Source organism: Pseudophryne corroboree, chromosome 10 (assembly GCF_028390025.1).
Source record: "Pseudophryne corroboree isolate aPseCor3 chromosome 10, aPseCor3.hap2, whole genome shotgun sequence".
NCBI lineage: Eukaryota > Metazoa > Chordata > Amphibia > Anura > Myobatrachidae > Pseudophryne > Pseudophryne corroboree.
The window spans coordinates 42,988,328-43,002,023 of record NC_086453.1 but is presented as its reverse complement, the minus strand read 5'-3'; the positions used below and the strand labels follow the sequence as shown (position 1 = coordinate 43,002,023).

Below are 13,696 nucleotides of genomic sequence, written 5' to 3'. Positions count from 1 at the left end.
TTTTTAAACAAAATAATTTTGGATAAGTTTAAATACATATTTTTCACCTAATTTAGTCATAAAAAAATTAAAATTTCTGTGCAGTTTTTAGAAAAAAAATAAGAATTTACTCACCGGTAATTCTATTTCTCGTAGTCCGTAGTGGATGCTGGGAACTCCGTAAGGACCATGGGGAACAGCGGGCTCCGAAGGAGGCTGGGCACTCTAGAAAGATTTATGACTACCTGGTGTGCACTGGCTCCTCCCACTATGACCCTCCTCCAAGCCTCAGTTAGGACACCGTGCCCGGACGAGCAGACATAATAAGGAAGGATTTAGAATCCCGGGTAAGACTCTTACCAGCCACACCAATCACACCGTACAACTCGTGATACTATATCCAGTTTGACAGTATGAAAACAACTGAGCCTCTCAACAGATGGCTCAACAATAACCCTTTAGTTAACAATAACTATTTACAAGTATTGCAGACAATCCGCACTTGGGATGGGCACCCAGCATCCACTACGGACTACGAGAAATAGAATTACCGGTGAGTAAATTCTTATTTTCTCTAACGTCCTAGTGGATGCTGGGAACTCCGTAAGGACCATGGGGATTATACCAAAGCTCCCAAACGGGCGGGAGAGTGCGGATGACCAGGGCCGTCTTAACAGCAGTGTAGGCCCCTGGGCACAGCAATGCACTGGGCCCCCTACCCATCCTCCAGCTGTAGGGGTGGGGGTGCTATCAGCCGCAGCATTGATGTCCCGTGGGCAGTAGGGGGTGTGCTATCTGCCACTCAGTATGTAGGACCTGGAGTAGTAATTTCTGCTAATCACTCCTTTACTGCACAGATGGTGTAAGGTGGGGCGGGAGGGATAACACTAAACTGTAGAAGAGGCATTGGGCTGAATGAAGGGGCCCTGGTACATAATTTCCAGGGTGGTAGGGGGTGTGTAATACGCAGGGGAGGGGTGGATAGTGGAGTGGACTTAATATTCATCATTTTTGGTGGGAGGGCAGCTTGGTTGACTGCAGATATCTCCAGTTCCTGGAAATATATTTCTTAGCTTTGAATGCAATAAAAAACTAGAGAGTCCCACCTTTCAAGAAGTTCTGGGTACTTGGGGATCAGAGTTTAGGAGCCAAAGCAATGCACTGGCAAAAGTATAAAACTGCAAACCAGATGTGTGGAGCTGGAGCAGGGACCAGCTGCTTGAAGGCTGATATCTCTGGTTCTGGGCATAGTAGAGACAAGATGCCAGAGTCCACTGAAAGGGGGGAGTCCCATATTTTGGAGAATACCCTCAAAAAAACTCTAAGTCAGACAGAACCAGAGATATCTGGCTGGGAAGAGCAATTAACAGTCTTGGATGGGGACCACTGCTTCGAAGTCAGATATCTCCGGTTCTCCAGGGCCGATTTTCAAAAAACTGGTACCCCTGGAAAGAGGAGACCCTCAGCTATCAGCCTAGGGCCCTTAGACTCCTGGGGCCCTTGGGCAAGAGCCCATTGAGCCCATACGAAAAGACGGCCCTGCGGATGACTCTGTAGCACCGAATGAGAGAACTCCAGGTCCTCCTCAGCCAGGGTATCAAATTTGTAGAATTTTGCAAATGTGTTTGCCCCTGACCAAGTAGCTGCTCGGCAAAGTTGTAAAGCCGAGACCCCTCGGGCAGCCGCCCAAGATGAGCCCACCTTCCTTGTGGAATGGGCATTTACAGATTTTGGCTGTGGCATGCCTGCCACAGAATGTGCAAGCTGAATTGTACTACAAATCCAGCGAGCAATAGACTGCTTAGAAGCAGGAGCACCCAGCTTGTTTGGTGCATACAGGATAAACAGCGAATCAGATTTTCTGACTCCAGCCGTCCTGGAAACATATATTTTCAGGGCCCTGACAACGTCTAGCAACTTGGAGTCCTCCAAATCCTTAGTAGCCGCAGGCACCACAATAGGCTGGTTCAGGTGAAACGCTGACACCACCTTAGGGAGAAACTGGGGACGAGTCCTCAATTCTGCCCTATCCATATGGAAAATCAGATAAGGGCTTTTACATGATAAAGCCGCCAATTCTGATACTCGCCTGGCTGAAGCCAGGGCCAATAACATAACCACTTTCCACGTGAGATATTTCAGATCCACGGTTTTTAGTGGCTCAAACCAATGTGATTTTAAGAAACTCAACATCACGTTGAGATCCCAAGGTGCCACAGGAGGCACAAATGGGGGCTGAATATGCAGCACTCCTTTCACAAATGTCTGAACTTCAGGTACTGAAGCTAGTTCTTTTTGAAAGAAAATCGACAGAGCCGAGATCTGTACTTTAATGGAGCCTAATTTTAGGCCCATATTCACTCCTGCTTGCAGGAAATGCAGAAATCGACCTAGTTGAAATTCCTCTGTTGGGGCCTTTTTGGCCTCACACCATGCAACATATTTCCGCCATATGCGGTGATAATGCTTTGCCGTAACATCTTTCCTGGCCTTAATAAGCGTAGGAATGACTTCTTCTGGAATACCCTTTTCCTTTAGGATCCGGTGTTCAACCGCCATGCCGTCAAACGCAGCCGCGGTAAGTCTTGGAACAGACAAGGCCCCTGTTCTAGCAGGTCCTGTCTGAGCGGTAGAGGCCACGGGTCCTCTGAGAGCATCTCTTGAAGTTCCGGGTACCACGCTCGTCTTGGCCAATCCGGAACCACGAGAATGGTGTTTACTCCTCGCTTTCTTATTATTCTCAATACCTTTGGTATGAGAGGCAGAGGAGGGAACACATAAACCGACTGGTACACCCACGGTGTCACTAGAGTGTCCACAGCTATCGCCTGAGGGTCCCTTGACCTGGCGCAATATCTTTTTAACTTTTTGTTGAGGCGGGACGCCATCATGTCCACCTGTGGTTTTTCCCAACGGTTTACCAGCATCTGGAAGACTTCTGGATGAAGTCCCCACTCTCCCGGGTGGAGGTCGTGTCTGCTGAGGAAGTCTGCTTCCCAGTTGTCCACTCCCGGAATGAACACTGCTGACAGTGCTAGTACATGATTTTCCGCCCATCGGAGAATTCTTGTGGCTTCCGCCATCGCCATCCTGCTTCTTGTGCCGCCCTGTCGATTTACATGGGCGACTGCCGTGATGTTGTCTGACTGGATCAGCACCGGCTGGTGTAGGAGCAGGGATTTTGCTTGACTTAGGGAATTGTAGATGGCCCTTAGTTCCAGAATATTTATGTGAAGGGAAGTCTCCTGACTCGACCATAGTCCTTGGAAGTTTCTTCCCTGTGTGACTGCCCCCCAGCCTCGAAGGCTGGCATCCGTGGTCACCAGGACCCAGTCCTGTATGCCGATCCTGCGGCCCTCTAGAAGATGGGCACTCTGCAGCCACCACAGTAACGACACCCTGGTTCTTGGAGACAGGGTTATCAAGCGATGCATCTGAAGATGCGATCCGGACCACTGGTCCAACAGGTCCCACTGAAAGATTCTGGCATGGAACCTGCCGAAGGGAATTGCTTCGTAAGAAGCCACCATCTTTCCCAGGACCCGCGTGCAGCGATGCACTGATACCTGTTTTGGTTTCAGGAGGTCTCTGACTAGAGATGACAACTCCCTGGCTTTTTCCTCCGGGAGAAACACTTTTTTCTGGACTGTATCCAGAATCATACCCAGGAACAGTAGCCGTGTTGTCGGAACCAGCTGTGACTTTGGGATATTCAGAATCCTGCCGTGCTGGTGCAGCACCTCCTGAGATAGTGCTACTCCCACCAACAACTGTTCCTTGGACCTCGCTTTTATTAGGAGATCGTCCAAGTACGGGATAATTAAAACTCCCTTTTTTCGAAGGAGTATCATCATTTCCGCCATAACCTTGGTAAATACCCTCGGTGCCGTGGACAGTCCAAACGGCAGCGTCTGGAATTGGTAATGGCAATCCTGTACCACAAATCTGAGGTACTCCTGGTGAGGATGGTAAATGGGGACATGCAAGTAAGCATCCTTGATGTCCAGGGATACCATGTAATCCCCCTCGTCCAGGCTCGCAATAACCGCCCTGAGCGATTCCATCTTGAACTTGAATTTTTTTATGTATGTGTTCAAGGATTTCAAATTTAAAATGGGTCTCACCGAACCGTCCGGTTTCGGTACCACAAATAGTGTGGAATAGTAACCCCGGCCTTGTTGAAGTAGGGGTACTTTGATTATCACCTGCTGAGAATACAGCTTGTGAATTGCCGCTAGCACCGCCTCCCTGTCTGAGGGAGCAATCGGCAAGGCAGATTTTAGGAACCGGTGGGGTGGAGACGCCTCGAATTCCAGTTTGTACCCCTGAGATACTATTTGAAGGATCCAGGGATCCACCTATGAGCGAGCCCACTGATCGCTGAAATTCTTGAGGCGCCCCCCCCCCCGTACCTGGCTCCGCCTGGGGAGCCCCACCGTCATGCGGCAGACTTGGAAGAAGAAGCGGGGGAGGACTTTTGCTCCTGGGAACCTGCTGTTTGTTGCAGCCTTTTTCCCCTACCTCTGCCTCTGGACAGAAAGGACCCGCCTTTTCCATGCCTGTTTTTCTGGGTCCGAAAGGACTGAACCTGATAAAACGGCGCCTTCTTAGGCTGTGAGGGGACATGGGGTAAAAATGCTGACTTCCCAGACGTTGCTGTGGAAACTAGGTCCGAGAGACCATCCCCAAATAATTCCTCACCCTTATATGGTAACACTTCCATGTGCTTTTTTGAATCTGCATCTCCTGTCCACTGGCGAGTCCATAAGCCTCTCCTAGCAGAAATGGACAATGCACTTACTTTAGATGCCAGTCGGCAGATTTCCCTTTGTGCATCTCTCATATATAAGACTGAGTCTTTTATATGGTCTATGGTTAACAGGATCGTGTCTCTGTCTAATGTGTCAATATTTTCTGACAGTTTATCTGACCACGCAGCGGCAGCACTGCACATCCAAGCTGACGCAATAGCTGGCCTAAGTATAATGCCTGTGTGTGTATACACAGACTTCAGGATCGCCTCCTGCTTTCTATCAGCAGGTTCCTTGAGGGCGGCCGTATCCGGAGACGGTAGTGCCACCTTTTTAGACAAACGTGTGAGCGCTTTATCCACTCTAGGGGGTGTTTCCCAACGTGACCTATCCTCTGGCGGGAAAGGGAACGCCATTAGTACCTTCTTAGGAATTACCAATTTTTTATCAGGGAAAGCCTACGCTTCTTCACACACTTCATTTAATTCATCTGATGGGGGAAAAACTACGGGTAGTTTTTTCTCTCCAAACATAATACCCTTTTTAGTGGTACCTGTACTTATATCAGAAATGTGTAACACCTCTTTCATTGCCTCAATCATGCAGTGAATGGCCTTAGTAGGCATTAGGTTAGACTCATCGTCGTCGACACTGGTGTCAGTATGAGTGTCAACATCTGGGTCTGCTTGTGGTAGCGGGCGTTTTAGAGCCCCTGACGACCCATGCGACGCCTGGGCAGGCACGAGCTGAGAAGTCGGCTGTCCCACATTAGGCATGTCGTAAATTTTCTTATATAAGGAGTCTATACGTGCACTCATTACTTTCCATAAGCCCATCCACTCAGGTGTCTGCCCCGCAGGGGGTGACATCCCTTCTAAAGGCATCTGCTCCGCCTCCACATCATTATCCTCATCAAACATGTCGACACAGCCGTACCGACACACCGCACACACACAAGGAATGCTCCGAATGAGGACAGGACCCACAAAAGCCCTTTGGGGGGACAGAGTGAGAGTATGCCAGCACACACCAGAGCGCTATATAATGCAGGGACTAACTGAATTATGTCCCCTATAGCTGCTTTTTATATTATATATATATATTGCGCCTAAATTTAGTGCCCCCCCTCTCTGTTTTTACCCTGTTCTGAAGTGTAGACTGCAGGGGAGAGCCAGGGAGCTTCCTTCCAGCGGATCTGTGAAGGAGAAATGGCGCCAGTGTGTCTGAGGGAGATAGCTCCGCCCCTTTTCCGCTGCCTATTCTCCCGCTTTTTCCTGGATTCTGGCAGGGGTATTTACCACATATATAGCCTCTGGGGCTATATATTGTGGTATTTTTGCCAGCCAAGGCGTTTTTATTGCTGCTCAGGGCGCCCCCCCCCAGCGTCCTGCACCCTCAGTGACCGGAGTGTGAAGTGTGCATGAGGAGCAATGGCGCACAGCTGCAGTGCTGTGCGCTACCTTGGTGAAGACTGATGTCTTCTGCCGCCGTTTTTCCGGACATCTTCTTGCTTCTGGCTCTGTAAGGGGGACGGCGGCGCGGCTCCGGGACCGAACACCAAGGACTGGGCCTGCGGTCGATCCCTCTGGAGCTAATGGTGTCCAGTAGCCTAAGAAGCCCAATCCGGCTGCAAGCAGGCGAGTTCGCTTCTTCTCCCCTTAGTCCCTCGCTGCAGTGAGCCTGTTGCCAGCAGGTCTCACTGAAAATAAAAAACCTAAATCTATACTTTCTTTCTAAGGGCTCAGGAGAGCCCCTAGTGTGCATCCAACCTCGGCCGGGCACGAAATCTAACTGAGGCTTGGAGGAGGGTCATAGTGGGAGGAGCCAGTGCACACCAGGTAGTCATAAATCTTTCTAGAGTGCCCAGCCTCCTTCGGAGCCCGCTGTTCCCCATGGTCCTTACGGAGTTCCCAGCATCCACTAGGACGTTAGAGAAATGTCAGTTAAGTGTTCGAGATACCTAAACATTCCAGTGCCACTTAAAATATGGAAACACAACTTCACCTTTTACAAAAATATTAGATGAAGTAACTTGTGCCCTCTAGCTGCAGCTCAACAAGTGCTCAAATCTTGATCAGCTTATATGAACAACAAAAAAGAGAGTGGTCCACAAGCGCTGTTAAAATTCCACCAGGATATCTCAATTAAAGCATCCTGTATAGTTCAACATAAGTGGAGAATAACAGAAAAGTGAAGTTATCCAATGGTACCAATTCTTCACTACGATAAAAGGAACCTTAAAACTCACCCTCATTCAGTGAGATGTGTTCGCATAAAGGTTTCTTTTATCCTTGTTATTCTCCCTTTTTAGGTACCAACGCATTTTGGAACATTTTTTTCCTCAGGGCATTAAACCATTTGCTGGGTTGATCTGAGAGAAAGAAACCTTTTGATGCACATAGGGTCTATGACCTAGGTGATTGTCAGTTTTGAGTTATTGTGAGGTCTGGTACCTAAGAAGGGAGAATAACAAGGATAAAAGAAACCTTTATGTGAACGCATCTCACTGAATGAGGGTAAGTTTGAAGGTTCCTTTTAGAACCTTTTAAAACCTAGTGAAGAATTGATGTACACCATTGGATAACAACTTCACCTCTGGTCCAGGAGGAGCATGGATTGTAGAAATGGGGATCAGGTCACCATTTATGGATACATGGCTGCTTATCCTGCCTTGACTCGGTACCAAAATACCCTCTCATGGCAACAATGTCAATGTTAATTAATAACTAGGTACTGTTAACAGGAATGAAGTATAAACCTGTCATTACTGACTCAAAACACTTTTCTTTGCCTATTATTGTCAAAGACGCAGCAATATCAAGGAATTTGGATGTGACATGACCAGTGGTGCCGAGAGAGGGGGGTAGAGGGTACAAATTATCCGGGCCCAGGTGTGACGTAGGGCCCCAGTGAGGGTCCAGTAAGGGACCATGCCCCTTCCCCCTTACCTGGTAGCAGCAGCTGCAGCTCTTCTCCACACCCCAGCACACACTGCTGTGTACTGGGCGGCAGTGTGGCCATGGTGGTGCTTTAAATACAATTTTTTTCTGTATTTTTTCTAAGTGTACATGACCACACCTCCTGTGATTAGGCCAAGCCCCTTGAAAAGTACCTGGGCCCAACCCGGCTCTCGACTTCCCTGGACATGACCCATTATAATTGACCATAAAGACCGTTATAATCAAACTGAAATTGATCAGATTATTATAGAGTTAAGATGGAACATGTGGTGGGAAGATTACTGCAGATCATTACCCTCAGCCAATGGGTGCAGCGATCTTCCTAATAAATATAAATCAGTATTTGGGTCAGGGGAGACACAATAATTCTTCTACATATCCAATTAGCACCCCTATTACTCTACTAAACACCCAATAAGCAGCATAAGGTACAGTATGCTGTTATGATAAAGATCAGCTCAGGGCTATTAGATTAAGCGAGTGTTACACAAATTGGGCTAGATGTACTAAGCTTGAAAAGTGATACATATCACTGTGATAAAGCACCAGCCAATCGGCTCCTAACTGTCATTTTTCAAACACAGCCTGTAACATGACAGTTAGGAGCCGATTGGCTGGTGCTTTATCACAGTGATATTTATCACTTTTCAGGCTTAGTACATCTCCCCCATTGAGTTTACCAGCCTTTCTCTAGAAAGTACCATGGCATTTCCTGACACCCTTGGTTAGTGTGGGATGTGGGTAATGATGTGGTAATAATACACATAGCGTGACATCTCTGAGACTCCTCTAAAGCATGTATAATGCACCAGACGTCCATAAGATGCCTGTAGCTATACCTAACACGAGAGTTACACATAAAAACAACCACAACTTACTAACATACCGTAATGTCATTGTTAATTAAAAGGAATACATACAGCACATCCTCTTTGGAACCAAGTTATTTTGCTCAGACCTTATGACAATGGAGGCATTTACAGGACGCAGAATGGCCACATCACAGTGCTTATAAAGACTTGGGGGTATATTTACTAAAAGTCGATTTTGGTCGATGTCGATTTGTTTTTGGTTGATGTTGGGTTGATTATAAATGTAGTATTTCTGGGCCTAAATTCCACATTTACTAACAGATAACTTTTGACATTTTTTTTAAACGATCTCAAAAAACATCTGTTGTTAAATGTGTAATTTAGCCCCTTAATTATGACAAAAACAATATAATTTTAAATTTCAAGCAGCCCCACAGCCTTTATAGTCCGATTTCCACTACAACATGATGGTCATCATGAGAGTGATATCTACCAGTTATTATAATTGGTCAGTGCAGGGCCGATGACTCTATGGGTAGGGTACAAGAAAACCATCCCATCCTCCCGAAGTGAACCAACACCACACAGAAAAGCACTGGGACACTTTTTTAACCCCCTAGGCTCAAGGATCATAGTAATTAATATGATTAGGAACCCTCAAGTTGATTATTTTGCCCACCCAGATGTCCCAGTATAATGGACAGTGGTCCATGTTACCAAAAGAGTAAATATCTTTTAAAAGAATGCTTAGTAGAAAAAACCCCACTCCCTAATGTAAAATAAAAAACAAATTAATCCAGTGCAGTACAAATAAATAAAATAGAAAATCCCATTAAAACCAACAAACTCACTTCAAACAATTTCCTAAGATACCCATTCACTTCAAGTGCGGAATCCCCTTGTGACTAGTGAGTGGCTGGCTGTGAATAGAAGTTATTCTTCCAGTACTCTCAGCCACAAACATTTTGCTTCTGTTTCTTGTCATTAGTGGCTGGTCATGACAGTTTTCTTGGAAAGGAGGGTAAATTATTTTGTTTAGACAATTATGGAAAAAAAAAGATAAGATATTAATATAAGGATGAACAAGGGTATCTACCCATTGGCAAGGATGGCACTCGCCAGGGGCGCCGGCCGAACGGGGGCTCCGGCCGGCGGTGTCACGCCGGCCAGGGGGTAGATTCACATAGTAGTTCAGAGGGTATTTACCCTGCAAACAGAAGCCATGCACACAGACCCCAGCAGCTGCCTCAGCCTGCAGCAGACTCCCAATTCCCCACTCCGGCACTGGGAGCCTCAGAGCGTTGGACTGGATAGAGCTGCCAGACACTGGCTCCCATTGGCCAGGTCAGGGGATTATGCAAATCACGGCAACTGTGGAAACATCCAGAGACTGCAACCTGTGAAAAGTCTCCTCCGCCACCATCCCGGGCATGGCTGCAGCTCCCTCCAAAAGTAAAGCCCAGGGAATAGGGCACTGCCAGTTGCCTAGCATGGACAGAGCCAATGCTCTGCCTTCCGTAAGGAGCTGCTGTGGGGGGGGGGGGCTCAATCATCACCATCCAGCACCTGCAACATTACATTGTTTGCATGGGTCTCAGCACATGAAATCACCCGCCTGAGCCACTTTCAGTCCCCCATGTACACTTATGCTTGACAATGGTATGTTACTGTTATCAGTTTTCTCTTCTGCATTACCTTGTAATACATTACCTTGTGTTTGAACTGTGTTCGTTGCTGTGTTGCTTGTGTTTATATATATATATATATATATATATATATATATACACATGTAGTGGTGGGGGAAGGGCATCTGTCAGTAGATGCTATGCATATTATTTGTGCAGCAAAATTACAGCCTCCATGCACCGAGATCTGGGTAGGTTTCCTTTTCTTTTCTTTTTTTTAAGTGCTTTTGGAGGGAAAAATGCTGAGAATAGAGAGAGAGGGAGTAAGATAGAGATAAAGGAGGACAGTGGAGCAGGGACCATAACTAGGGTGGTGCCGCAGAGCGCAGGATGCCCTGTGGCGGCACTGACTACCGCTGCAATCTCTATTTGGCGGCCGTCAGTAGTGCAGGTAACCGGCTGTCTGTCACCGTGGTGTGTCTTGGGTCCACTCTGTGTGAGATGGGGATAGGCAGACAGTGAGGATTGGGGTGGGCATACCTGAGACCCCTCCTTCTTCCCGGCACAGTGACGACTCTGTAGTGCAAGTAGCCATTACTTGAAACAGCAGGGAGGCTTCATGATTCTGCAGTCAGTGTGACTGTCATTCTATTAGCATGTCTAGTACAAGATACAATCAGCCACCGCCATCATCAGCCACCTTCCCTCTGCCATCCCCCATTATCTGCCACCCTCCTTTTATTCCTGGTCACCGCCACTATCTGCAACCCCTTACCAGTTACCACCATGATCTGTCACCCTCCGTCTGCTGCTTCCATTATTGGTCACCCTCCTTCTATCCCCTGTTACCTCCACTATATGCCACCCTTGCTAGTTACCCTACTATTGGGATGTAGTTGGCATCCTGACATACGGGATGAGAGGCCAGTGCCTGAACCCTGACACCTGTCTTAATGCCGATGCCAGAATCCCAAACATAAGTATGCTGGGGAGGGTTAGGCTGCGGAGGGATGGGGTAGTGGTACGGTTAATTTAGTTGAGCACCCATGTCAGGATTATGGTAGTCGGGATACTGGGGTCAGAATTCTGACCGCCAGCATCCTAACTGCTGGCATCCCATACCTTTCACTATCTGCTATCCCTTGCCAGTTACTGCCATCCCCAGCCAGCCTCCATTATCTGCCACCCTTGGGAAGGGAGGATATGGAGGGGGGCACCCATCCCTTACTTTGCCAGGGGCGCTCTGCCCCCTAGATACACCCCTGGCTAACTATTCATTAATTGAAAGTGAATTGCTTTATTTATTATCTCAGCATCCATCATTCAATGTAAATTGCTCTCTCAACAGTGTCCTCATGTTTTCCATTAATTTAGAGCAAAGTATGCGATAAGTCGTGATATAATTATAATATAAAATTTCTCAAGGACTTTCATGTTTTACACTAACCTAATGCTTGGAGGAATGGTAGAGCATGTCCTATGTGATGCAAAATTGCTCAGTGTTAAAAGATATTCTGATGTTCGCTAGATCTGTTACTGAGCAAAAATTAAGGATCTCATTGGAAAGACCCTGCAAAAAAAGCGGACCGAACCCCACTAACAGTGTGAAGACACTCAAAGATCTTTAAAAATAAATTAAAGCCTGCTGCGGGCAAGACAGACAAGCATTATACTTATCTAACCCTGAAAATTCTATAATACTACATCTATTCATGTCTGTCACTTTATAAATGTCTCTCATTGTGTATATTCCGTTGTCCTGGTGTGCAACATATCAATATGTGAGTAATCATTTAGTACATCTCTCAGCAGAATCCACATCTACGGAACCGACTGGTTATATAATCCAGCTGAAGCGTGATGTCTCTGTAGAGGAGGGTCTGTGTGTCACCATCCCTTGTAGTTTTACTACTAACTATAGAACGACATACACAAAATCCACAGGATACTGGAAGAAACGGGTCTCTGATGACATTGTAGCCTCTAATGATAAATCTGTTACTGGGGTAAAACCCAACTTCCAGCTGACAGGAAATCCAGATATCAGGGACTGCACACTGACAATAACCAGTGCCAGGAGAGAAGATAACGGGGAGTATTATTTCAGGTTTGAAGAAACAACACATAGCTCAAATAAATGTAATTATGTCACAAACACAACCATTCTGACGGTGAGAGGTGAGTGTATTATACTGTATAACTAACTGTTATATAAAACATAGATATAATTGCTGTTTATATCAAAATTATACACAAAGATGAGAGAGAAGAAACCATATTGATGCATAATATAGAGTACATGCAGAGCCGGATTAAGGGGGGGGGTCCCGGGGATACGTACCCCGGGCCCCACTTTCCAAAAGGGCCCCCTGCCACACCACAGATCGGATCTCTCTTCAATCCGATCTGCGGTGCTGCGCTCACGAGCCCCGGCTCCCCGCTGCCCTGTCCCTCCTCCTCCTTCAGTTCAGCGTGCGGCGCGCCAATGACTGAGCTGCAGGCTTGCTGAGCCGGGCAGCAATTGGACAGCAATTGGACAGCTGCGCTGACTACAGCTCTAAGAAGAGTGCTCTAACAGCTGTAGTCAGGGCAGCTGAGCGATGGCTCAGCTGTCAAATTGCTGTCCGGCTCAGCAAGCCTGTGGCTCAGTCATTGGGGCACCGCACGCTGAACTGAAGAAGGAGTGATTCTTAGCGATGTGGATATATATATATATATATATATATATATATATATATATTTTTTTTTTTAGTCCATGGGGGCCCCCTGCTCTTTAGTGCCCCAGGCCTCCCGGGGCCTTAATCCGGCTCTGAGTACATGGCTAGATCAGTGTTCCCCCACCCCAGTCCTCAGGGACCCCTAACAGAGCATGTTTTACAGATTTCATCAATATAATAAGTAAAATAATTAGCATCATCTCTGGATCTTTTAATATGTGTTAGCTAGTAATGACTACACCTGTGATGTGACCCAACGAGGAGATCTGGAAAACATGCACCGTTAGTGAGCCATGAAGGCTGGAGTTGGGAAACACTGAATCCATTTAAAACTTAACTCTTATTTACTTCACTTATTGTAATAATTCCTGTGCCAGACAAATCATAAAAATTACAATTACGGTCCTCAAGGCACATTGACAGTCCAGGAATTAAGGAAATCCATGCTTGAGCACAGGAGGATAAAGCAAATCAACTGAGGTAGTAATTAAGTCACCTGAGATCAAGTATAACTATTTTTAAAACTTGGACCATTAGTGTGCTTTGAGGACTGAGGTTGGGAAACATTGCTTTAGTTTATTATATTGTTCCTTTCTGATTAGCATGAAGGCCTTTACTCAAAGTAAATTGGTTGTTATATTTATTTTGGAATGAAATTGAAACTCTTCTAACTGGTATATGGCAATTCTCTAAGGCAGTGGTTCTGAAACTGTGTGCCGTGGCACCCTGGGGTAACTTAAGACACTTACAGGGGGGCCCTGGGTTGGTGGAGGACCAATTAAAACTATTTATGGTCAATGTAATAGGCAAAACCAGTGCTGGAGGCTGCCAATCATATAATATGTGAACAAA

At 46.5% G+C, this 13,696-nt stretch overlaps 1 protein-coding gene across 4 annotated transcripts in view; it reads left to right on the top strand.

The window, feature by feature from the left end:
* The window catches only part of LOC134965922 (sialic acid-binding Ig-like lectin 13), a 64,546-nt gene that overhangs the window by 13,583 nt on the left and 37,267 nt on the right, over window positions 1-13,696 (top strand). For 3 of the 4 annotated variants that reach the window (XM_063942323.1, XM_063942321.1, XM_063942324.1), the window contains exon 3: window positions 11,937-12,305. In XM_063942323.1, coding sequence (XP_063798393.1) covers window positions 11,937-12,305 — 369 coding nt within the window. The remainder of the gene's footprint in view (window positions 1-11,936; window positions 12,306-13,696) is intronic. The other variant, XM_063942322.1, reaches the window with a different exon arrangement.